At 40.8% G+C, this 25,589-nt stretch overlaps 1 protein-coding gene across 1 annotated transcript in view; it reads left to right on the forward strand.

The window, feature by feature from the left end:
- Window positions 1–25,324, forward strand: part of GLCCI1 (glucocorticoid induced 1) — a 53,370-nt gene extending 28,046 nt beyond the window's left edge. Inside the window, exons 3-8 of the mRNA XM_015410944.1 lie at window positions 5,407–5,493; window positions 6,809–6,922; window positions 9,062–9,214; window positions 13,834–14,044; window positions 23,752–23,872; window positions 24,973–25,324. Coding sequence (XP_015266430.1) covers window positions 5,407–5,493; window positions 6,809–6,922; window positions 9,062–9,214; window positions 13,834–14,044; window positions 23,752–23,872; window positions 24,973–25,324 — 1,038 coding nt within the window. The remainder of the gene's footprint in view (window positions 1–5,406; window positions 5,494–6,808; window positions 6,923–9,061; window positions 9,215–13,833; window positions 14,045–23,751; window positions 23,873–24,972) is intronic.
- Window positions 25,325–25,589: the final 265 nt, after the last annotated feature.

Consider the following 25,589-nt stretch of genomic DNA (forward strand, 5'->3'; position numbering starts at 1 on the left):
CTGTGCCTGGGAGGCTGCTCCCCCCCCCCCCCCCAAATTGGTCAACTGTGTAGCTCAGAGTTCTGAGGTAAAACCTCAGGAGTTGACTTAACAGACGACTGCTTCTTAAATGTTGCCTGCTCCAGAGTGAGCTCACCAAGCAGCCTGGTGATCCTAGCACTTGAGGGCAGAACCACCAATGTGGTCTAGAGAGAGGTCCTTCAGTAGAGAAAAAAACCCAAGTATGTATGTCTCGTTTCATTTTTTTACACTACAATCTTCTCCATTAGAATTCCTACAACAAATGTTACATTTCAAACTTCACATCATCAGTATTATAACGGGATTTACAGAACTTAAATACCGTAGCGAAGCATGGGTATCAGGCTAGTTGCAGATAAATAGGCATTGTAGACATGGCCTAAAAGCATCCAGTTGTCTGCATTAGTGCAATAAAGGATTGCACTTGACCCTTGCTCAACTGAATTACATGAGTGCATGAAGCTGCCTTATACTGAGTCAGCCCCTGGTCCATCAAAGTCAGTATTGTCTGCTCAGACCAGCAGCAGGTCTCCAGCGTCTCAGGCACAGAGATCCTTCACATCACCTCCTACTTAATCCCTTTCATTGGAGATGCCAAGGATTGAACCTGGGACCTTCTACATGCCAAGCAAACGCTCTGCCAGTGAGCCACTTTCCCTTCCCTTCATTCAAGCTTAAACTTGTATCTTCCCTTTTGCTCAGGGTGTACCGGAAGTATAAAATGGGCTGTATAAATCTTTCTTGGAGAAGAGAGGAACACAAAAAAGATTTCCCATTCTGTGCAAACATGGTTTATATTTGACTAAGGGACCCTGCCACTATAAAGGGGATCTCTTAGCTCTGATTCTTGTGTTACCTAGAACATTGGTCTGCTAGAAGAGCAATGCACCCTGTACAGATGACATGACATGGCATATATGATGGAAATCCCCCCCCCTCCAGTAAATCACCCTTTTTTGGTCTTCTCTAGATACTTTATTCTCTATCTCTTGTGTAAGAGACAAAAGCAGACTGGGCTTCCATAGTGTTAGGAGATGTATAGAAGAGGCAGTAAAAAGGTACAATTTTCATGTCCATCATGCCCTCAACATTTCTGTCTACTTGTGATATGTCATTGCCTTGGTGCAGTTGCTCTGTCTACAGCAACAATAATTTATGTCCTTAATTTATAACTTTTGTTTCCAATGGGGACCTAAAGTGGGCTGCAATATTCTCCTCCATTTTGTCCTCACAACAGCAAGCCTGCAAGGTAAGTTAGGTAGCATGTGTTTGACTGGCTCAAAGTCACCCAGCAGGCTTCCATGGCAGAATGGGGATTTGAACCCGGGTTTCCCAGATACTAGTGCAACACTTTAACCACTGCACCCTGGTGCCATGCATATTATGAAAGTCCTGTGTAAATTAACAGAATAACTTCTGAATAAGCCTGTTTAGGTTTGTTCTGTGAGGCCCTTTCACTGCTTACTGCAGGGATGGGTCATCTGGCAGCACCAGTGTGAGGTGTTAACTATTCACTTGCACAAGACAAGTAGGAGACAGATTTTCATTTGACTTTTTATAGTAACTGGGTATGCATACGTAAATTAAGAATATACATGCATTGTGTGGTTTCAAACCTTACAATTTTTATTTTTTGTGATTTCTGTTAAATGACATGTGAATGGGGATCAGTCTTGGACTGCATTGCTGTCTTTTGGTACATAGCTTTCTTCACAGTCCTTACATCTAGGTAGTTGAGTAGAAATGAAGAGCTAATAAGTCTAGAGCTATTCTGCAGGCTGTCTATTTGAAATCCCCAGTTCAGATGTTTCTTACCTGTAACAGTCAAGACCAACGCAAGAATAATTTGTCCCAAACTAGAATGATGTATTTGATTGGGAGTATGTGTGCTTGCATTTAAGCATGTTGATTTAATTCTCCACATTATTCTCAGTTCTGACAGATGTTGCCAGTTCATTAGACTTCCCATGGGGGGGGGAGTGAGCAAGCTCCTGTCATAGTTATCATATGCAACTTCATTTCCCGTGTTGGCATAGCAGAGCACTCTAGCCTGAGCTTCTTGCTTCACTGCTGCTGAAGAGGAATATTTTAAAGCTTTCTGCTTAACCCCCCCCCCCCACGGAAAACCTGACTTCTATGTTGGCTTACAACCACAAGAGGATACAATTTAAAACAAACTGAACTACAAAATAGAGGTCAAAAGCAGCTGTAAAATATGCATACTGAATTGTTAAAAGTACAGAAAAATAGGCTGATCTTTACTGTTTAAAAGCAAGTACAGATGCCTGTGGAGGAAATTTCACACTCAGAGTGCCCCATAGAGAAAGTACTGTGTTGTAAATACAGGAGTTGTGTGCTGCTGTATTTCCTGCCATTCCACTGCTGTTTGTCTCTGTCATAAGTAAAGCAACCGCACCTGTGACAGCTGCAGGTGTGAAACTGTTAAAAGGATAAGGGAGCAAAAGATAGAGTGGAGATGATGCCTTATCTGTGGGCAACTTTTATTTTCATTTGGTGGTCTAGAGAGAAGCTTTTTGAGTGTGCTTTCTCTGTGTTGGGTAGGAATGCAGTTGAGAAGCCACTAGGTTCTGCAAAAGATGCTGTTAGATACAAAAAGTCCTCAAACTTTTTGAGCCTGTGGGCATATTGGGAGTTCTGCCATGGCATGCTGGGAGCCAGCCACAAAATAGCTACCACAAAATGGCTGCTGCAGAACATGGAGCCAGTCACAAAATGATTGCCACAGCTTAAGTTCAGTAACACGCGGCGGCTGCCAAAGCAACATTTTAAAAAATTTGCACAGCTAATCAAATCTCTATTAGTCAATCAGAAGCTTTGCCGGACAAAAGCCCTACCTGGCCCCACCCACTTACTAAAATACTTGGTGGGTGCTAGAAAAGTGTCAATGGGCACCAGTGAAGCCTCTGGGCACCATGGTGAAGACCCCTGAGGTAGACATTCTGGGACTCTGTAATGCTGTGTTCCCACTTGTACAATTTTCTGTAGAAATGTTAGTAGTTCCTCTGAATGTTTAACATTTTAAGAAATGATATGAACATAAGAGAAGCCAATATTGGATCAGTCCAAAGGCCCATCCAGTCCAACACTCTGTGTCACACAGTGGCCAAAAATACCAGGTGCCATCAGGAGGTCACGCACTAGGGCCACGACACTGTTGCCCCCCCCCCGGCACCAAGAATACAGAGCATCCCTTGCCCCAGACTGAGAGTTCCTATCTATACCTTGTGGCTAATAGTCACTAATGGACCTCTGCTCCATATGTTTATCTAATTTCCTCTTGAAAGCCGTCCATGCTTGTAGCCACCACCATCTCCTGTGGCAGTGAATTCCATGTGTTAATCACATATATAAATCATTCAGAGTGGCTTATAAGGAGTAAGTATCATCACTGTGCTAAAAGAAGCCTAAATGTAGTGGCAAAACTTCTTTTGATCATTAAGAGGAGTCCAATATAATATAAAAGGAGCTGCGGTGGCTCAAGTGGTTAAGACGCTGAACTGCAGGCTGTGGAAGGTCAGTAGTTCAGCAGTTTGAGACCCGGGTGCCGCATGATGGAGTGAGCTCCCATCTCTAGTTCCAGCTCCTGCCAACCTAGCAGTTCGAAAGCAAGAAATTGCAAGTAGATAAATAGGTACCACTTTGGTGGGAAGGTAACAGTGTTTTGTGCCCCTTGGTGTTTAGTTATGCTGGCCACATGACCACGGAAACGTCTTTGGACAGCGCTGGCTCTTCGGCTTTGAAACAGAGATGAGCACCGCAACCCTAGAGTCGGATTCGACTGGCTTTCGAGCAAGGGAACCTTTACCTTTAATATAATATAAGGCCCTAAGTTTGTTGTATTGCTTGTGGCTCCTATGAAGCAGATGTGCACTGGGGGTTTGCACATAGAAACTAAAATCCCAGGTGACAGGTACCTGATCTGGATCAGGACCATGGAGAAAGGGGGCTGCTTTTTTCTTTTTTCTTGCTTTTTTGCCATCAAGTCACAGCTGAGTTATGGCAACTCTGTGGAGTTTTCAAGGCAAGAGATGTTCAGAGCTGGTTTGCCATTGCCTGCCTCAGTGTTTTGGCCCTGGACTTTCTTGGTGGACTCCCATCCAACTACTGACTAGGGCTGACCCTGCTTAGCTTCTGAGATATGACGAAATTGGTCTAATTTGGCTATCCAGGTCAGGGCAAATGGGGGAGGGGCTTAAGCCTCTATATTCTGTTGAAATGAAATGGCTCTTGCAGAGCTGCCATTTGCCTGGTTGAGGAAATTTACATAGAGTCCATGAGAACCATATAAGCTTCCCCAATGGAGTAAACCCAAGAGCCATTTCTAGTTAAGATGAGGATTTAAGCCCCCCCATCCATGCAGCACTGATCACAGTTTGCCTAGAAAATTTCTTTCAACTCTGGGCATGTGTCTATTCAACAGTATCTGGGACAGACCTGTAAATAGTGTAGCTTGAATTAGGCTTTTAGATATGGTACTGAATGAAGAGGGTTTGTGTTTCCAAATAGTGCAGAAAAACTTTGATCTTCAAGGTTTTTTATTGTGTAAAATAAAAAAATAAATTTATGCAAACCTGCAAGCTTGATCTGTCACCTCCATAGGTTGACTAATTTGGATTTTTTGAGAATACTATGTTTAACCCCTGCCCTCTTCTCTTTAACCTTCTTTAAAGTAGAATTAAATGATTTATGGTCTGAATCTATATTTTGCATTTGCATTGAGGCACTTTTCTGTTTCTAGACAAATACCCCCTTTGTTTTCAATCATTTCACATATGCTTCTGTTCATGTGGCTCAACTTGCTTTTCCAAGCAGTAGTTTCAACATAGCAGATGTAGTATAGAAAAAAGTGGGGGATGAAGCCGGAACATAGTTTGAATACTGCTAAATTGTGTGGTCTGTTATGTTTCTAGTTGTGAGTTCTTAATGTTGTACATGTTCTCTACAAGCATTCAGGACTTCAATAAGCAATGATAAGAATGCACAAATACAACAATACACTGATTTTTTAAAAGCATTAATAAGTGATTAACAAAAGTATGGGGAAGGGTTCTTGTGCGTTTGTAGAGAGCTGGTTTGGTGTAGTGGCCGAGTGCCAGCTATAAACTGGGAATTTATATTCCCTTGCCCACAAAGTTACTCTGTGGCTTAAGTAAGCTGCAATTCTCTCTCACACACATACCCCGCCCCTGTAATATGTGGGCAACAATATTGTTTCAGCATTGCTGGGCAAAGAGTTCCTGTGAGGTACTTTGAACACTCAGGAGACCTCTGTGTAAATGCTAAATTGTGAATTTTACATTACTAGTATGAAAAGAGACTAAGCAGTGTTGCCAAATCATACCCTGTTGGTTTTTGTTTGTTTAGACACCTAGCTGTTGGGCAGAAGAGATATTAGAAAAGAGATCTCATCAGCGTTCAGCTTCATGGGGGAGCGCTGATCAACTAAAAGAAGTAAGTGTTTAAGCTTGGTGTGGAAGGTTCCCAGTTATAAATGAGGTTGTTAAGTGTTCTCTGAGGAAAGAGCATGGCAGGTTTCTTCCTTCTTACAAATCCTTCAGGGTGGATTGGCTAAGCATTGAGGAGTCAGCATAGATGTCCATGGTAAGACTAGCATGCAAACAGTACTGTACTATAGTACATTATATCATCCAATGTGTATGTTTTTCTGTAGTGAGGTGTGAAATGCCCCCATAGTACACCTGATATCTCATTTAGTGCTCATTATCTGACTCTGTTTAATATAAAATCTGTTTAATGCATTAAATCATGAAATTGGGAAGCAAATATATGTGGGATGTGCTATTGATTTTTGTATGCTCAGTTGATGTAATGGAATGCTGTATGATTGTAGATACTCTAAAATGGAATTTGGATTTAGAAAAAAGCAAATGTAACATACTGAAGGATCTGAATTGCAGGGACAGATGAAGAGCACTTATCTAACCAACTTGATGGTCCTCATAAACGGCCAACATTCTTGAAGGGACTAATCATCAAAAAATGGGGGGAAAGTTGTTACTAGTACCGAGAAGCATAACTACTGCAAGAAGAAGAAAAATCCCCAAGTGTTATAATTTGATACTGTGCACAGTATTCTGTATTTAGCTGAACAGTGACACATTCAGTTTTTATGAGAGGGAACAAATTCTGTGGAGCAAGGGCCTGGATGATTCACTTTGGTTAGCTAGCATTGGTACCTGGCTATTTATTTTTAAATCAGCTGTTTTAATTTACACGTGGAAATGAGCAATAGCCAGCATTTTCTCTGAGAGAGGCTGTGACTCTGATCAACCTTGTGGTCCTGTCCTTATATGTTTGCATCAGAGGAAATCCACCATTTATTTATGGTTAGGAATGCCTCATATGCTCCATGAATACAAAGTGTCACAATGATGAGATTACATCTTTATCTTGCAAATGAAGTCTGAAAACCACTGCAGAATTAGTGCATCATCCTTCCAAAGTGAATATATGTATTACATATATGTATGTATCTTTAGGATTGTCATTGTTGAATATATCCCATTGTCTTTCCAGGCATATCATAAAAATCAATCCTTTCTTTTAACCTAAACTTCATAAATCAGTGTAAAATCCATGACTGAATTTCAAACAGTAATCAAATTCCACACCCATCTCCATAGAATGATATTGTAGATGTTTAATTTATGGCAGGTACTGTTGTATCTTCGCTGCTAGCTTGGAGTTGTGAATATTCTCTGTTCCATACCTTCTCTTATTTGATTTTGACTCTTCTTCCTGCCAGATTGCCAAACTGAGGCAGCAGCTCCAGCGCAGTAAGCAGAGTAGTCGTCACAATAAAGAAAAAGAACGTCAGTCACCTCTCCATGGCAACCATATAGCAATCAATCAGACTCAGGTAAGTAGATCACTGTGGTTGTTCACACAGCATTTTTCAGAATTAAAAGCAACAGTCCTTTTCTACTTCTGAATGCCTGTCCATATCTTAAGTGATATTTCACAGTTTGAATTCTAAGAGAAATTTTAGCCTGACGTTAGCTCCATGCAATGCAAAGCAGAAGAACTGCTGTAACGAAATGGTAATGCACTAAAAGCTTTGTTATCTGGTGCTTGATTATCCAGAATGTTCAGCTAACCCAGAGGGCACGCTTCTTCCCTTTAGCCGTCATACCCTTGTGCCTTCTGGCACACAAATGTGCCCCACTCTCACCTCTCCGTGGTGCCTGCAGCTGTTACTGCGTTTCTGAAAGATGGGGCTGCCAGCTGACATTGTCTTTGGGTGCCTTCTTCCCCCTCAGCCAGCCTCAAGATGTTGAGAGCCAGCTCTTGCAGAGCGCTCCTGGCCAGCTTGCCTGCCTGTTGTGTAGGAAAGCTTAGTGGGAAGAAAAAGGATCCTAGCAGGTGTGGGGGCTTTTATCATGGCATTCCCAACAGGGTGGGGCTTGGTTGCTGCATTTTTTTTTCTGGGTAGAGGGTACAGAGCAATAAACTTGTATATCTAACACATTTGATCAACCAGCGACCTCCATTCCCCATGTGAGCCAATAACATAGCTTTACTCCCCCTGCCCTGGGAATCTCTATAAAAATGATACTAGGGGTTCATCATTTATCAATAGCAATCTTCCCCAAACCCTAATATTTGGCAAAATGGCACAGCATTATTCTTCACCTGGCTTCCTGCAAATGCCCCTTTCTTTTCCCAGAGTTCATTGTTCTTCCATAATACTTTTGAATGTAAGCATCTGTCACAAAGTTAATAGATTGTATGGAGTTCCACACTTCTGTTCCACACTTCCTATTGTGATAAGTAAAAGCAGAGATTTTGTTTTCCTACAAATTAAGTGGGTCATGGTAAAACTTTTGAGTAGAGTGTATGTAAATCTCATAGGGATTGTTCAGACACTGGTTATAATATGGAACAACTGAGAACTGTAGACAGGATAGAAGGTTTCCCTAACCCTCATTTAATAGTGGCCGAACCTGATTCATTTGTAAAAGGTTTTCTACAAGAAAATGTTTTATTCTACTGGTCAGGTTAATATTTCTTTATTTCAGTCTTCTGTCAATTTTTGTTTCCTGCCCCCCCCAAGGGGGGTTGCTTTCTTGTGGCATAGTGGTCATGTTAAAGATGTGCCAGAGCTGTGTAGGCAAATATTTTAACTGTTGTTTTTCTCTAGTGATGACTTAACACGTACTAGTGACATTTAGGAAACATTTCTAGTGATATGTTGTCCTGTTTATGTACATTATGGTTTCCATAAACTCAGTAGAAGGTTAGCAGTTGACTCATAGGTAGAGGAAATAACTTGAGGATTGCTTTGCAAGTAGTAGAAGTCACTTGACGTTGTTTTGTCTACAACAGTTTTAAAACCCTTTGCACCTAGTCATTAATACCTAATGGAAATTGTTAAGGGATATTTGCATGATTTGAAATTAGTAACAATGTATCAATCTTAAATATCGCTGATAATAATTAAAACAAATCTGAAAGAGATTGTAATCGGTTCAGTATTAGGCACACTGGATCCTATCCCTATCTCACTACTCCACCCAACAAAGTTTGGAGCCTTCCTCCAGCCTATGGAGCCATCCTCAAACTCTTATGTTGGAGGATGAGCCACTTAAATTTGAGGAAGGCTCTTTGGATGATGGTTGGATCCACTCCATTGTCTTTCTCATCCTGGAATGGCTTGTATGTCTTTGGTTCTCTTTTGTGAGGAATACAACATTAAAATCTGTGACATGGTGATATAATGTCCTTTTACCTGATCCAGTAACCTGATAGCTGAGGCACTGGGCCCATAGTATTAGACTATTAGACCTGTGCGATAAAGTGGATTAGATCTTTTAATTTTCACCTTTATGGATCCATGAATTTGCATCCTCTGAAGTACTCTGGGATTCAAACACTAATGCATAACTATTTGCTCTGGAACTGTTGGTACCAGGGGTACAGAATTTGACCTTTCACCTCCATATCCACTCTTGACTGTGATTTTAGAACTAATTTTGTATTTCTCTTGCTTATTCTAAAGGCTTCTATATCAAGATCAGTCCCTATGCCGCTGTCAAATGTTTCAGTGCCAAAATCGACTGTTTCACGTGTGCCGTGCAATGTAGAAGGAATAAGTCCTGAATTAGAAAAAGTGTTCATCAGAGAGAACAGTGGAAAGGAAGAAGTGTCCAAGGTAAGATGCTGCTGCTAATGGATATTTTAAAGAGTACAGTATAAAAATGGAATTTAGAAATGTATGAAGCCATCTAATGTGGTACATCTAAGACAATTTCACATTAGAAGCATAAGCTGTTTTGCAAGTGCTTATTAATATAATTTCCTGTTTTAAAAGACTTGGTAATCTACAGTGGCAAATTCCTATGTACATTGTTGCATTTAATTTGGGAAAAGAGCATGAAACATGGTAAAGTAACCTTCACATTTCTAGAAATGTGTACTTCAGTACACTAACAAGCAACTAGATTTAACATGGTACAGTACATCAAAGCAGATTGTCAACTTGGCAGTCAACTATACAAGTCCCCAGAAACTCCCTTGTGGATTTCTGGGCCTGAGCAGTGAATCTGGTCACTTTAAATATTCAGCAGTCAAAGCAGAAGCTTGAACTTGTCAATGTCATCAAGTCCCCTGTGTTAACCCTCCAAGGAAAGGAGTTCCTTCTTTTGACAAATCATAAATAGTACTGCACAATAAGTAATGAAAAACATGTTGAGATTCAGCCCAAGTACATAGTCAAACATTGCTTAAGTGGCAGGACAAAGTTTGACTCCAGTGGTACCTTTAAGACCAACCAAGATTTATTCAAGGTATAAGTTTTCGTGTGCATACTTCTTCAGATACAATGAAATGGAAATTACCAGTCCATACATATAGGTAGAGGGTGAACAGTAGATTAGCATATACCATAATGAAGATGTTTAACAGATTCAAGAACTAACAAGAATAACAGGCTTAGTTTATGTGGTTACCCTTTGTTTGGGTTTAATTCCAGGGGAAAGCAGAGTGAAGGAAATAAATATGTCAAAATTGGAGATTGATGGACAGATGTAACCTTAATTGTAGAATGCTGAGGGTAATTAACTGAGACCTTGCTATTATGCTCCATCCGTCTCCTCTCAAGCATGGAAGTGACCTTACAGCATCTTCTTTTTTGAAGTTGGATGATTGGCTGTGTAGAGTTCTCTCCCCTATCCCCAGACCAGAGAAATAAATTCCAATCTACCATTTCAAATTACATTACGTTCTAGTATTCATTACGTTACATTACAATCTACTATTCTAATCTATTATTCCAAATAAGAAATAAAATAAAGAGGTTGTATGGCCCTTCTGGGGGGTTGGTGAGAATAAGGGCTGAATGAGGTTAGCATGTGTAGTGAGATAAGAAACCAATATCCCTGTTAAGTCCTGGGGATTCCATTGTTCTGAGTGTTGTAATAACTTACAACTCAGCAGCTTCCCTTTCTAGTCTGTTCCTGAATAAAACAGCTACTTTGAAGTCACCCATTGAATGTCCTGGAAGGTTGAAGTGTTCTCCTACGTGTTTCTCAGTCTTGTGATTCTTGATGTCAGATTTGTCTCCATTTATCCTTTGGCGTAGGGTTTGACCTGCTTGCCCTATGTAGAGAACTCAAGGGCGTTGTTGGCATTTAATGGCATATACAGTGTTAGAAGATGAGCATGTGAATAAGCCTGAGATGGTGTAGTTGTTAAGTCCATGTTCAAATTAGATGTTGTATTATTGTGGGTGAATAGCTGTTTGAGACTGGAGGGCTGTCTCTGCACAAGAAAAAGTTTGCCCCCCACTACTTGTGAAAGAGAACTCTCATTATCCAGTAGAGGTTGTAAGTCACTGATGATACGTTGCTGTTTTGAGTTGAGAGCTGTATGTGGCCACTAGTGGTGTTCTGTTATTGTCTCTTTTGGACCTGCCTTGTAACAGTTTTTCTCTGGGTACCATTCTGGTTTTGTTAATCTGTTTCTTGACTTCATCAGGTGGCTACTTTAGTTCCAAAAAGGTTTGCTTTAGATTCCTCAGGTGAGAATCTCTGGCTGTAGGATTGCTTAAGTAGAGCAGTCTTGTCTTCCTTCTAAACATTGAGTGGAAAGTGTAGTAAATAGAATAAAGACTGTATAGTGGAGCTGATGTTAAGCTCACCTAATGTGGTCAGAATTTGGAGCAGAGTAAAAATATCTTGAAAACTGTCCTCCTTCTGTCTTTGTCACATCTGCTAAAATTAGAGGACACTAGTTCATGGATCATTCAGATTATCTAAACTGATGGCAATGTTCTCTAGTAATTTATTGCTGAGCTTTCATGGCTTATCTCTCCAAACTGCTGAGGTCATTTGCTCTCATCTACTCCTACGGGAGGATCTATGTTGACTTCATTAGGTCTCCTCTGTGTTTTAAGTGGTTTGCTGGATTATTGCCAGCGCGTGAGATGCACTACAAGAATGAGCTAATATCAGTTCTTTCTCTTAAAAGACGTTTGACACAATAGATCGCTACACCTGACCCCTCTGCATTGAGGAAAGGAGAGTGGGCATGGATCATCTGCACTGTGCAAATGCGGAAAGTAAATATCTGCATAGATGCTCACTCCCCCCATGATTGAGGGCACTGCTTTTCCAAATGTTGCTGATCATGGGAAGGGCGCATACATGGAGACGCTTCTTCCACATGTAGGTGTCAGTGATGACGTAGAAGTGGAGTCAGGACCAAGGCACTCATGCCCGCTTTCCTTCTTCACACGGTCAGTCAGCATTCAGAGGGTTAAAAACTGAAGGATCTGTTCACTAACTCCCTGTTACATAATGTTTAATGCTTTAGATTACAGAAGAAAAAATGAAAAAAATGTTCTAACTCTAGATTTTGTAATTATTTGTTTTCTACAATTTCCAGTGATGTTGAGAAGAGCACTTATGACAGTTGATATGTTAAGAATGTTTTCAGTAACCCCAGACTTAAAAGTTACTGAATTGAGTAACTTGAATCCAAAACAGGAGCAACATTTTCTACTGTTTTATATTGTCTTATGTCTTTGATCACTGCTGTTTTCTGTAATGTTTTTGGGTGCCTGACAATATGTCTGTTGTGTAATTAGTATGTTCAATCTCCGGCATCTCTAAAAGGATCATGTAGGAAGTGATGTGAAAGATCTCTTCCTGGGACTCTGGAGATGCACTGCCAGTCAGAGTAGACACTGCTGAACATCCGAGACCAATATTCCGGCTTCGTATAAGGCAGTTTCATGTGTTCATCTACCCACGAGCAGTAATGCAAGTCTTATTTTAGGGTGCAGATTTAGATATTTATTTATTTATTTATTTATTACTAGATTTATACCCCTCAGGGCGGCTACAACAGAGGCAATTGCCATAGCAATGACTAAAACAACATAAAAACAATCATTAAACAGTATAAAACAGTCATTAAGTAAAGTGCGGTGCTCTTGATGTTAAATTTTCTTAATCCAAGATGAATTCCATTCATCAACCTAACCAGACAACAAGCATTCTTCGGTGTAGATATCTGCACGCAGGGGGCGCCTTCGCTATTAGATATATAGATGTGAGGGGAAAATAGCATCCTGTGTCGCAGAAGTAATTTCTCAAACATTTGCAAGCATCTTGTGTAAGTAAGCGCTTTCTAAGCTTGAACCATTTTGATTTTTTACTGCACTGTCAATGGGCATTCATACCAACTATGACTATTTTCTTTAAAGAATCAGGAACTGGAGAAAGGGCTGTTTCTTCTCTTATTTTCTTCTTCGGGGCACATTTGGCATTTCTGCATCTTTGTTTACTTCTCACCTCGCTCATCTTTATTAGTGTTTTCTTTGAAAAGTGTGGTGAAGCTAACTTTGCAAATCACTGTTTAACCCATACATGTTTTTGTGTACTGCTGGCATTTTACTTTGATGCTTAAAAGAATGTCTCATTAGCACTGAGGAGCTCTTAGATGAACTGTGGTGTTAGCTAGTTCCCACTTAGCATTTAATGAAGTGACTACAGTCTTAAAAATTCAGTAAAAGTATTTGTTTCCCAATACATGTGAAATATCAGAAGAAACAGATTAGGTACCTGTTTTGTAGAGAATTCACTGGCACCTCTCTTCCCCTTTCTCCTGGACAGAAACATGCCCTTTTTTGAGCACTAGCCCTCTTAGAAACAATCATAAACTTTCTCAGGAAACAGAAGCTAGTACCAAAAGAACAACAAAAAAGTTATATATACAGACTTGATCCCTTAAATTACCACTACTTAGTTTTTTAGGAGAAGATCCCCAGTGGATTGTGTTCTGAAATTAGAGGTTTATTTTCTTCTCTTGATTGTCTTTAAGAGAAAGATGTTGATTTTCCTTCATTGTAATAATGATGGTTTGTCTTAAGCTGTGTCAGCTTCCCCAGCCTTTCCATAATCACATTTGTTTCCTTTAATACTTGTTACTGTTTAAAAACAGCAGAGCATTTGTTTAGTAAGGACAAATCTCTGTATGTGGCCTGATTGCTGAAGTGCATCTAGCCCTGAGATTTATTTAAGGATATAGCTGCACATTCAAGTTGACTGGAATTTCCATGCAGTCTGTTGCACTAAATGAGTTGATGAACAGCATGCCATTGTGTCATTTGCTGCCTTTTGTAGGAAGTTGACTTCCCTCCCTCCCGCAAGGTCATGTCTGGCTTGAAAGAAATTAGCACAGGTCAAAGTGCCCTCTAGGTCTCAGACTTCGCTGCGGGAGAATGAGTTCCCACCATGCATTTTAATACTGGTGGTGTTTCCATTGCAGCCTTTGGATATTCCTGATGGTCGAAGAGCACCCCTACCTGCTCACTATCGTAGTAGCAGCACACGCAGCATCGATACGCAGACACCTTCTGTCCAAGAGCGCAGTAGCAGCTGCAGCAGCCATTCCCCATGTATCTCTCCCTTTTGTCCTCCTGAATCTCAGGATGGGAGTCCTTGCTCCACTGAAGACATGCTGTATGACCGTGACAAAGGTGAGACCTCCATTTGTCTGGTGGTGGTGGTTTGCTTTTACCTTACCTCATTGTGCTACATCTTGTTTTTAATTTTTTTTTGCCCTTGGTGTGAACAAAGACTGCTCATAATTGTGTTTGCTTGTTTACATATTCTTCCCTCTTGTTCATGCAATTTCACAAACATCTTCCATAATTGTCAGAAGGGCACAGCAACCTTTAAACTCTTTATGAAGACTGTTGCATGAAGAGTTGAGGGAAAGTGTTAAATGTTCCATGAAAGAGAATGAATCACTGGCCAAATAAGTGAATCCAGAGTTTGTATAAGTGTTCTTAAAAACTAACATGTTTTATTTATTAATTTAGCAGCATTGGTTCAGCTTGGAAGACCAAAATATTTATTCCAGATGAGCACATGGTATAGTACAACAACAGAATGGCATGTGATGGTGAGAGTGTTGCTGGCCATGTTTCACTGTCGGTATTTATAGAAATCTGACATTTCCTCTTAATTCTCAAATTTTGTCAAAAATAGTTTGTGTTACTTTGCTTCAGTCACAGATGTTTGTGTTGGGCACTGAATTCAGTACTCCTAGAATTGGCTTTTGTGCCCCCTCTCATCCAATTTCTAGGAATATAGAAGACTAGAATTAAGGCCCGTTGTGGAAATAAATACAACGGGAGCTAGAAAGAGGCTCTGGGAGAGTCCTCTGGCTTTGGGCAAACAGTGTCAGTCTGCTTTTAAAACATGAAGCTGGGACCTGCACACCACCAGAATACAGCAGGTTCCATATACAACTGACATTCCAACTGCCTTGCCGGGGGGGGGGAGTTTGAGGTGTGGAATGGAGTGAAGTCCAATCAGCTTCCATATGCAAAAGACCAGGTTGTCGCAGCAGTTGTGGTGTGGGCGGAACCCGGGCTTTGCCTTCTGATTGGTGGCAATATATGCTGAGGAGCAGTGCCATCAGCCATACACTAAGGGAGTGCATTTTAGAATTAGAACTTTGGTACCCACTATTCAATTATATATAAGGAGAGATGGTAGCAAGTGTCTGACATTTGGGAACGGGGAGGGGCAAGGGAGAGTTGGTTCCCTACAGAGCTTCTTCCCCTTTGTTGTAACCCAGCAGAAGCAGAAAAAATTATGCTTGATTAGCAAATATATGTAAATTTGAGCCATTCATATAATTTATACACATTGTAGGATTGAAATCTGTTACAGAAATCCTTGGACTGTGGGAATCAATAGTTCAGTTGTTTAACTTTCGTGTTACAGAAATTAATACAAAAGCATCAATACATCTAATAATAAAGTACCTGATTCCTGTGTGGATAATGAAAGGAACACTACAGGGCCACCCACAAAGAAGAGGGGCTTTCGATGCACTGGCAGGAACCCCCAGGCATGGAGAAAAACATTAACTTTACTCTCCAATAGGAGACAAAATCCCTCCAAAACTGAAAGGACTGCACATATAAGCAGGCTGTCCATCTCTGGCTGCTTATAGTCCAGGGAGAGTACAATGCAGTTTGTCCCTGTTCATCTACCAAACTGGAAGGAGACCCAGAATTTTTGTAGTCTTGGAAATCTTTAAAAAGCATCTACAAGCACCTTCCCTTCCAAATTCTAATTTTGTCTATGTTTTTCCACACACCCCTTTCAAGAAATCTCCTTTGTCCTCTGCTATAGGATTTTGATCCAAAGCTAATAGGTAGGCAATACATTTTTTAAACAGCAGGGTGGCAGGTAATCAGACCTGTGCTATTAAGTTAGATTTAAAGCAGCCAGCTCCCAACTTGATACTTTAAACACTCTGTAATAAAGGGTGGAGAAGTTTTCTGGGCAGTAGGATTTATCATTTACATTTCCCCCTTTAACCCTCTCCCCATTTTAACCCCCTCCCAAATGCCTGAACAGGAGGTCTTCATTCCTCCAGCAGTTCTTGTTCTTAGAAAGAAACTCCTACTAGGGGTCAAGGGATAAATTGCAGCTTTGTTGTAGATCCCCACTTTTTAAAAGAATGGGGACTCTTGCAGCTGAGTAGCTTTTTGTGAAGGAACAGGGCACATTGTTTTTGTTCTCTTAACTTCTCCTTTCAATTCCCTCTTTTCCCCATCTTGCATACTAATTTTCTGTTTGTCTCTTTCTTCTAACATACATTGCCACATCCTGTGCTCTGCAAGAATGAAAGTCAAATCATTCTCATATCCTTTGCAGTTTAATCAATGTCTCTAGAGATGCTTCTCTAACTCCACCACACATGAGAATTTACCCAGCACCACATGGCTTTGCTATCTTCTCTTGGCACTAGTTTCTTGATCCAGCCAGAGTCAGGCACACTGTGCATTTCCCTCAGGAGATGAAATGCTTTTGTAATGGAAATGAACATGGGGGAAGTTGCTTACAGCCTGGACCTTCCTATGGACACACACTTCACTAAAAAACATGGATTTGAGAGCGTAATCTTACATTGTAATATTTATGAGTGTAAATGCGAATCTCCGGCGCTGCCCAGTGCTAACTTTGTGTTGTGTGGGTGAGAGTGAAGAAATAAGGCATAATAGTAATGGTGCTGCATGGTGGAAAAAATGTTCTGTGACTTTCTAATGTGGGACTACTTCTTCTCAAGTCCCGTCGCAACAGATCTTACTTAGCTGCTTCCTTCCAACTGGGGTCTTGGTTGAGTAATTAAATTGTGTCTATCTGTAAAGTGCCATCATGCTGCAGCCGACTTCTGGCAACCCCAGCAAGCAGCTTTCAAGGCAAGTGAGAAGCAGAGGTGGTTTGCCATTGCCTTCCTCTGCAGAGTCTTCTTTGGTGGTCTCCCTTCCAAGTACTGACCATGCTTAGCTTCCAAGATCTGAGGAGATCAGGCTAGAAGAAGTAGAAGAGGGGGAGGGATTCATACAGGAGTCTCAGAGCGGCTTACAATCTCCTTTCCCTTCCCCTCCCCACAGCAGACACTCTGTGAGGTAGGTGGGGCTGGGAGAGCTCCTTTGAGAACTGCTCTTGAGAGAACAGCTCTGAAAGAACATGTAACTGACCCAAGGTCACACCAGCAGCTGCATGTGGAGGGGGGGTGATTCAAACCCACTTCTCCCAGATTAGAGTACGTGCTGCTAACCACTACACCAAATTGGCTCTCCTTCCCTCCCATGAGTTATTAAATTTACCAATTTGTATTGTAAAGCATAGAAGCACTTGCAGTTTTTGGCTCATTTGTGCCTGTACAGTTGCTGCATCTTTTGACCAACATCAGTTAGATTGTATTATACTGATGGTGGCATCTGTTATAGAAGTTATCATGATAACTGATCAAAAGGTTAGCTAGCTTTATGGGCAGATAAAGGCAAACAGAGACACCCAAATAGTAAGTCTTGAAAGAAAAAACAACTAAATATTTTTAGCTAACTGGCTCTTAAAAATTGGCAGCACATGAGTAGCAGATGTGAGAAAGCACTGGTAATCATGCAGAAAAACATTGTAATCATTCAGCTCGAACATACATGAACAGCTCACTGAACAATAAGCTTGCATACTAGCAAGCGGAAAGAAGTATGTGAGCCAAACCTGCATATGATAGAGGATGACTAATACACACATGGAAATACCAGAGCATTGAATAAAATATTAGTATCTGTATGTGTACTAGATATTGTTGTATATGGGTGTGGTGTTACTGCACTGTTACTTTACTAAATTTGGACCAGTATATCTTATTGCAAGGTTTGGGGGGGCCCTTTTTTTAAAAAAGGAACACATTCTAGCACCAGCAGAGATAATATCTCAAGGAAGATTTCTGGATGAACAAGGGAGGCAAGTGTTTGTCTTGTTCAGAAATCATTAAAGAATTGTTCAGTTGCTTGGCAGTCAATTCATTGTTTTAAGGTTAACCTCTAAATACCTCAAGTTACAGTCACTGGCTCTAATGTAACAATATGATGTAGAGAATTATGATTTTTAGATGGTGTCTAATCTAGTGGTCAGTAGTTAACAATACTGTTGCTTATTTCTCCAGAGATACTTGCAACACTGGAGAAACCTGAGGAAAAACACTGCATTAATATCTAGCTTTACCTTGCATTATGTTTGTGAGGATGTAGGAATTTATATTAGAATTTAACCACAGTTAGAAAAGCACCTTGCGTAGTCTATTGGGAAATTAAAGACAAGCTGATAGTCAGAGGGTAGACATGAGTTCTTCCTGTCTTCTCACCAACACCCAAGAGGTTTAACTGGTGGTTTTGCATCTGCTTTTGGAGAATGGAATTGACTGTTGCTATATTGTCAGGGTTTTGTTTTTGTTTTTTAAAAAAACAGCTGGTTATTTTTTTCTTCCCCACTTCCTTGTTCTAGAGTAGAAGTTCTCAGTCTTTGTTGTGAAGCCCACCTTCCAAGGCTCAACTTCTGTTCAAGCCATCTGTTACTTTTAGGGCTCTCCCATGACAATTCAACCTAAATAACTGATTAACATCCTGTACCAGTGTTCTGGAAGGACTCATTTTCAAGTTTGAGCATCTTATGCTAAAAAGGCGTTTAAAAATGCCCAAAGAATCTGTATTCTGTTGTTCGCTGTCATAGGCCTTGTTTTCTTCTTCAGCAAAATTTCCATTATACTTTTCAGTAGTAAATCAGCTTTAATCTGGATCTGACTGTGTTTCTGAATAGAAAATGGAAGTTAATAATTGATCAAGCGTGGGGAGAGCTAACCTGCTGGCCAGACACAGACCTGCTTTACATTTCTAAAGCATCTTTTCTTTTTGGTCTAAGGCTGTGCTTTGACCACAGGCTCCATTGCCGCTCTTTGGATCAGATCAGCTGTTTACTTTACATTTCTATAAAGAGCTGCTTTAAATAGGTTGAAAATTTCAAAAGAAAATGAACATAGTCTGCAAAGAGAACCCATGGTCTGCTCTGGGATGGGAGAGTGATCTTGCACAGCAGGGGGTGGAGAAAATGTTAATGGCACCTGTTGTGTGTGTGGGGAGGAGGAGGTGAAAAAGGCCCCAGCCTGCCATGTGATTAGAAGCAGTTTTGTTGCATTAAAAGTGCCAGCTCCACAGGGTGCCAGTGATTAGAATTCAGTTTGGTGACCCCGTGTGCTATTTACAGCCTGCGGGTTCACTTATGAGACCTTGTTCTGGGAAGAAAGATACTGGTTTTCGGCCTTTACTTTTGGATTGTAAAATAGGATCTCTCTTCTGATAAGTAACTGGCAGAGCCTTTACATTGTTGATTGACCATCTGTTTTAGTATAGCTATTCTTAAGTTCCTGAGTACTGTGCTTACGGCAGTTTCCCCTGTATTAAATTTTCAGACTGGCTTTGTGTCAAAGATGAGGTATTCAAAGTGCTTTAAAAGGGGGGGGGGATCAAGGGACATGTAGATTCCAGGAGCAAATACCACATGACTCTTGTGTTAACTGCGGTTGGGGAACTGGAGGATAGAGAAAGATCCCACAGTCATTAATAGTAGTACTCAGTTTAAGTGGTTAGATCATAATAGAAGGATTTAACTGAGTCTTTCCATAATTATACGTTAATATCAGCAGATCCCAGCAGATAATCAAAGCTACCTTTTCTGTTTCTTGTGTGGGTGTTCTTCCCAGAGCAAAGGTTGACTTCAATCCCCAGAGAAGGGCAGTTACAAAGAAAATAGCAATTGAAATAATGTTAAGGGTTTTTTAAAAAGTAGGCTTTTTTAACACATCCTTTTGTAGAGTTTTCTGTAATGCAACCAGTATTTCAGGCAACGTGAGCTAATAGTGATGGTTGTCAATTCTTCACACTCTCTTAGGTTATATTTTTCTCTGTGAACATCACCTATCAGTGATCAAGCTCTGGATATGGCTTAAGTAAAGCCTAGGATGAAAGAGCAATAAATCAAGCTATTCCTATTTTATTTATTTATTATTTTGATTTATATCCCACCCGTCCTGCAAGTGGGCTCAGGGTGGCTCACAACAATAAATACAACACAATTTTAAAATAGGTCAAGAAATGATAAATAATAGTATTAAAATAATACAATAAAGCCAATTAAAGACATTTAAAGTGGGCAGTGCAGTATATTAGTTTCGGTTCCTACAGCTGGAATGGGTGGGCCGATGCTGAGCCATAATGATCTCATGCAGCAGCAATAGGGAGGCCAGCTGATAGATGCCCACTGCCTCAGCCAAAGTCCTGGCGGAACAGCTCTGTTCCACCAGGCTGGGGCTAGGGCCAAAAAAGCCCTGGCCCTGGTTGAGGCTAGGCGGGCATCTTTCAGGCTGGGGACAACCAGCAGATGACTGTTATTCTTGGTTATTCTACCAGATGCTTGGTAGAGTAAAAGACTTCCTTTGGGTGCCATCTCTTGATCTCAAAATGTTTGTGCTATTATCTGAACAACAAGTGCATGCAAGATAACCAAGGGATGCAATGTTTCAGGTTGTCTTTTAAATGAAACACATTTTTCTTGGGGAGAGTTCATAGAAAAGGTGATTATATTGTACTCTGTAGGCTAGTTGTTTGCTGGTATGGTAAAGGCAGTTAACAGGTGAAATATGGGTTACCAAATAGGTGAAATACCAAAAAGCTGAATCAGTAGCTGGATTCAGATCACGTGAATTGTGACAAGAGCAAATATTTTATATTCTCTGGTTTGCACATTCCTCTGCCCTTCCCTTGCACTGAGATTTAGGACAAATTGGTTTTGAACTAGTTGCATCTTATCATGACATCTGATTCAGGCACTGTAAAATGTTGGAGCTATTTTTTGCCTACAAACTAGGATCCTAAACAAGTTGTGGTTTGTTACAGTGCCTTGAGTCCATCTTGGGCTCTTTTGGAGTCCTTTTGTCTGGTACTTATGCTAGAGTGGATCCCATTCCTCCTGCAATTTCTATTACTAGAAAACAGTGGTGTGTAATGATACAACAATATTAATTTGATCCATTTTCACGTTCTAAATCAACATTCTGGGCCAATCCAGCTCTCAAAATTGGGAAGAAATCTTTTTTTGTCTAAGGCTTGGACTGAAAAGGGGATTTTTACATTTGATCAATTGATAGATTATGAGGATGAGTTTTTGTTATTTTCTCAGTTGAGGTCTAGATATGATTTGTAGGGATGGGCACAAACCTAAAAAGGGTGGTTCAGTTTGGGGCGGCCCACAAACTGGACCCAAACGAGCCCCACCAGAATTGGTCAGGCACGTTCAGTTCCCCCTTTTCCCCTGCCCTGGGAAGGGACTTCCTTCCACCTTTCTCCTGGTCGCAGCTTACTGGGGCCAGGAGAAAGGGGGGGATTGCCCAAGAAAGGACTTCCTTTTCCCCTTTCTCCTGGCCACGGCTCACTGTAGCCGGGATAAAGGGGGTTGGGATTGCCTGGGAAGGGTTAAATGTCTGCCAGCTGTTTAAACCTAACAGTTGCTGGGTGGACTTCACACCACTTAGCTGTTCAATTTAAATGGTTGCCAGCCATTTAACCATTCAGTTTTGCTCCCCACTGCTTTGAGGGGGGAGCAGAACCGAAGGTTTAAATGGCTGGCTGGCAGCCATTTAAACCTAACACAGAGCAATGGACCCCACACAGCTCCACTGTTAGGTTTAAATGGCTGGCCCTGAACAGCCAAACTAAACTGGCCAAAAGTTGGGCAAATGTTTGGGGAAAGCGCCTTCCCCATACATCAGTTCCTGAGCTGTGAACCGGCCCGAGTTCATGCTGAATTTTGGCTCATGAGCCAGTCCATGCCCATCCCCTAATGATCTGTCACCTTCTCTAGAATGGCAATACTTAACATTTGTTGGTATCTAAATATGGCCCTGCAGTATTAAGTGCCATAGAATCCCATTTGCTCCTGGAAACACTAATCAAATCAAGGCAGAAAATGAAAATATTTGTAAATATTCAGTGTCAATAAATATGGTATGCAGAGTCTCAGACATGAATGGAGTAAGGAGTGAGATTGCCCTATTTTGCCAAAGCAATAGGATGTGGCCTTAAAGTCTGTACCTACTCTCCCTGTGGATCTTAAGTTGAGACTTATTCAGGGGGGAAATTATGTTTAGGATATACTGGATACCACAGTGACTCTTTAGCAAAGGATTGAGTAGAGTGTCTAATTGTTGGCATTGTAATTTACAGAACATGTCCTTTAAATGTTGCTTTGGGCGTGTCTAGTCATTCGGTTTTTCTGGGAAGACGTTATTGTAACAATTTTATATTAGAATGTTTTCATTGATTTTTGAGGATTCTTAAGTACTTTTGAACTATCTGCCCATTTCTTGGAGTCTGATGGTCCATGAAAGTGGAGCTTCTGTGCCCTTACTACATCTAAAAGACTCAGATTACAGCATTGGAAAGATAAAAGCCCAGCTCCGGTAAATTAGTGGATTGAGGACCTTAGAACTCTATCAGCATTTGAACACATGGCATATAGATGGCAATTGTGTATGGAATTATTTTTAAATATTTGGAAATCGTTTATAGAAACTTATGTGTAGATCTGCCATCACTGTTGCTACATTTTTACTTGTCTTTATGTATCTTCCCCCCCTTTTTTCTTTTATTTTTTTTAAAACATCTTATTTAGTTGCAGCATTTTAACTTTTTTACTTGTTCTTTTTTCTTTTTCTTTTTTTTAGAGTGATTTAAAAAAGATTCAAATAGTGTGGCAAATTGTGTTTAGAACACCTTGGAGATATCTTGCCACATCTCAAAAAGAACATTGCGTGGCTGGGAAAAATACAGGAGAGAACAACCAAGGTGATAAGGGTTACAGCACTCTTTCTGTGATGAAATACTAAAGGGAATCGCCATGATCAGAGGTATTAAAGCTCTGAATACTAGTGCTAGGAAGCAACATTGGGAAGACCTCAGCCTCTGTGCCCTTCAGTTGGCCCTCCAGAGTAACTAGTTGACCATTGTGTGAGATAGAATGCTGGACTAGATGGACCTCTGGTCAGCTCTAGCTAGGCTGTTGTTATGTTCTTGTCTGAACCAGAACCCTTCATTCTTGGCAGTCAAAGGGGGAAAGGAGCATGTGAGCCAGAAGGCTTCAAAGGCTCGCTTCTGCTTTAGCCAACTGTGGCTTGTTTGGCAGTCTGAATGCAAACCATGAGTCAGGCATGAAAAGCAGGGATATGGAGCATTTCCCTCATTTATAAAAAATTACTTATACATAGATGGAAAGCCAGGTACATCAGCTTCTATATTTTGCACTTGTTCTCTTTATTTTTCTGTGTGACACCACTGAGGGTAATAGTTTTTGTTGTTGTTTGCCAATGACTTTATATTTCAGCAGCTACCTGTGAGCATTTTTAAAGTTTAATGTATCGACAAGACACAAGCGAAGTTTACATTATCGTTAACCACTTGCGCTTCTTTTTTACCTAGGCTGTATATACTGCCCTGATCATTTTGCACTTTTGCAATGCTTAGTAAAGCACTTACTTGTTTCTAGGATTACAGCTCTGCTTTATTCAATCTGCAGCATTCTGGATAAAAATATCCTCCTATTATGTGTGCCGTTGTGTGGTAGATTACTGCTTCACTAAAGCTTTTCTTCAGAAGAAGTGTGCTATACCAGAGTGTTAGAAGTAGCCTGCAATAAAAGAAGCTTTGTGATTGGAAGCAAAACTGGCCATAGCAGCGAAGTTGTGCAAACGCCGTCTTGTTTGGAAATCAAGTTTAACTAAAAAGCACTCTCAATCTCTAGTAATACAACTGCTTTAAATTTTCAGACAGTGGGAGTAGCTCACCATTGCCCAAGTATGCTTCGTCTCCTAAACCCAACAACAGCTACATGTTCAAACGAGAGCCCCCAGAGGGATGTGAGCGAGTGAAAGTCTTTGAGGAAATGTCGTAAGTAATGCCTTTTATATCAGCTGGGATCTGCAAATGCAGGAAACCTTTTTACTGGACCTATTCAACTGCAGATGAATAAACTATTCCAGCTGATGAGGGGTGTTTTCTTTCAGAAGCAAACCAGTCTTGCCAATTTTGCCCAGGCAAGAAGTTGAAATGCTCCTGTGAGCTCAAGGGGGGAATGGAATTTTTTTTTGTTTTGGATCATGTGACTATACTTATGAAAGCACAACTAAGGGGGAAGTGTAAGCAGAGCTGTGGCTTGTTCACTATTCTAAAAAGTGCTTTGCAATGCATATAAGGGCGTCTTCAGAAATATATGTAGGTTTAATTCTTTTAAATTTATAAATAGCAGCTGGGGCCAGAGAGTTCTTTCGGGAATGTTTGAATCTTTATTGACTTGTATTTCCACTGTGTGAGTGTGTGTGTGAGTGAGAGAGAGAGAGAGAACACAAACTTTAAACAGGGTAGTTAACGTAACTATCAGTTATAGTATGTTAGAATCTGGCCAATTTATCTCCCACTACCACCTGTATTGCCATTCAAGAAGCTGGAATGGTGGCTACTCTTTAGACTAGGAGTACAAGCACATGTTGCATGGTCACGTAGACAAAGCCAAGGTTGATGCTTAGCCCTAGTAAAAACAAAACCCTGCTGGATAGTCAGGGGAGGTTTCAGCAGAGAAAGGATGTTGACATGCTAGGTATGGAGAAGGGCAGATGTCTTGTACTGTGTAAAGCTGGTGTCAAGTGTGTTTGCTACAGTGAGGTTTTTTCCTGTTCACATGATGGTAAGCTGCGCATGAAAGAATTTTAAATCATGGTTTGTGTATCCAGATCCATTACAATGGTAATGCCAAAATCTGCAAATTTTATAATTGTTCTCTGGTTGCTTTTTTTTTTGCATGCATTCATATTTATTGCTGTGGATCAAATGGTCAGCTGACTACTAATATGGAAGATGTTTGCCCATCTGTCAAATAACTCCATTTCTTGTCGTTCACATTTTAAGCAACATGTAGAGCTGCAAAGTTGCATTAGGCTGTTCAAAAATGTTCACTTATTTTCTTGCTTCTCTCCCCCCCCCCTAAATTGTAGGACTCGTCAGCCTGTCTCAGCCCCTTTGTTTTCATGCCCTGACAAAAACAAGGTTAATTTCATCCCGACCGGATCAGCTTTCTGTCCTGTAAAACTGCTGGGTCCTTTACTACCTGCTTCTGACCTGACACTGAAGAGCTCTCCAAACTCTGGTCAAAGCACATCTCTGAGTACTCTGACTGTTGAGCAGCTTTCCTCCCGGGTCTCTTTCTCCTCTCTGTCAGACGACACCAGCACAACGGACTCTGCCGAGGTCTTAGTACCACAGCAGCCACCCCAGCAGCCGCCACAGCTTTTGCAGGAACTGCAGTCCGAAGAACACTCCTCTTCTCAAAACTATGTGATAATCTAGAGTAAGGCAGAGTGTCCGTCTCAACTGCATGAGTGGCATCTTTTTCAGAACAAAAAACAAGCTACTTAGCATCTTTCTAGAATACAGTGCTGTTCTTGGCAGGGACAGAAATGCTTTTCTTCAGCATTTTTGTGTGCGTGTGTGACGGGTGAGGGGGGGGGGAGTTCAGAATGCTTGCAGAATCTGTGTATCATTAAGCATTTTAAGTGGAGACTATGCATTTCATAGAATGTTTGACCAGATTAGTACTGTGTCCTGTGTTCTG

The sequence above is a fragment of the Gekko japonicus genome, unplaced genomic scaffold (assembly GCF_001447785.1).
Source record: "Gekko japonicus isolate JY-2015 unplaced genomic scaffold, Gekko_japonicus_V1.1 scaffold231, whole genome shotgun sequence".
Lineage (NCBI taxonomy): Eukaryota > Metazoa > Chordata > Lepidosauria > Squamata > Gekkonidae > Gekko > Gekko japonicus.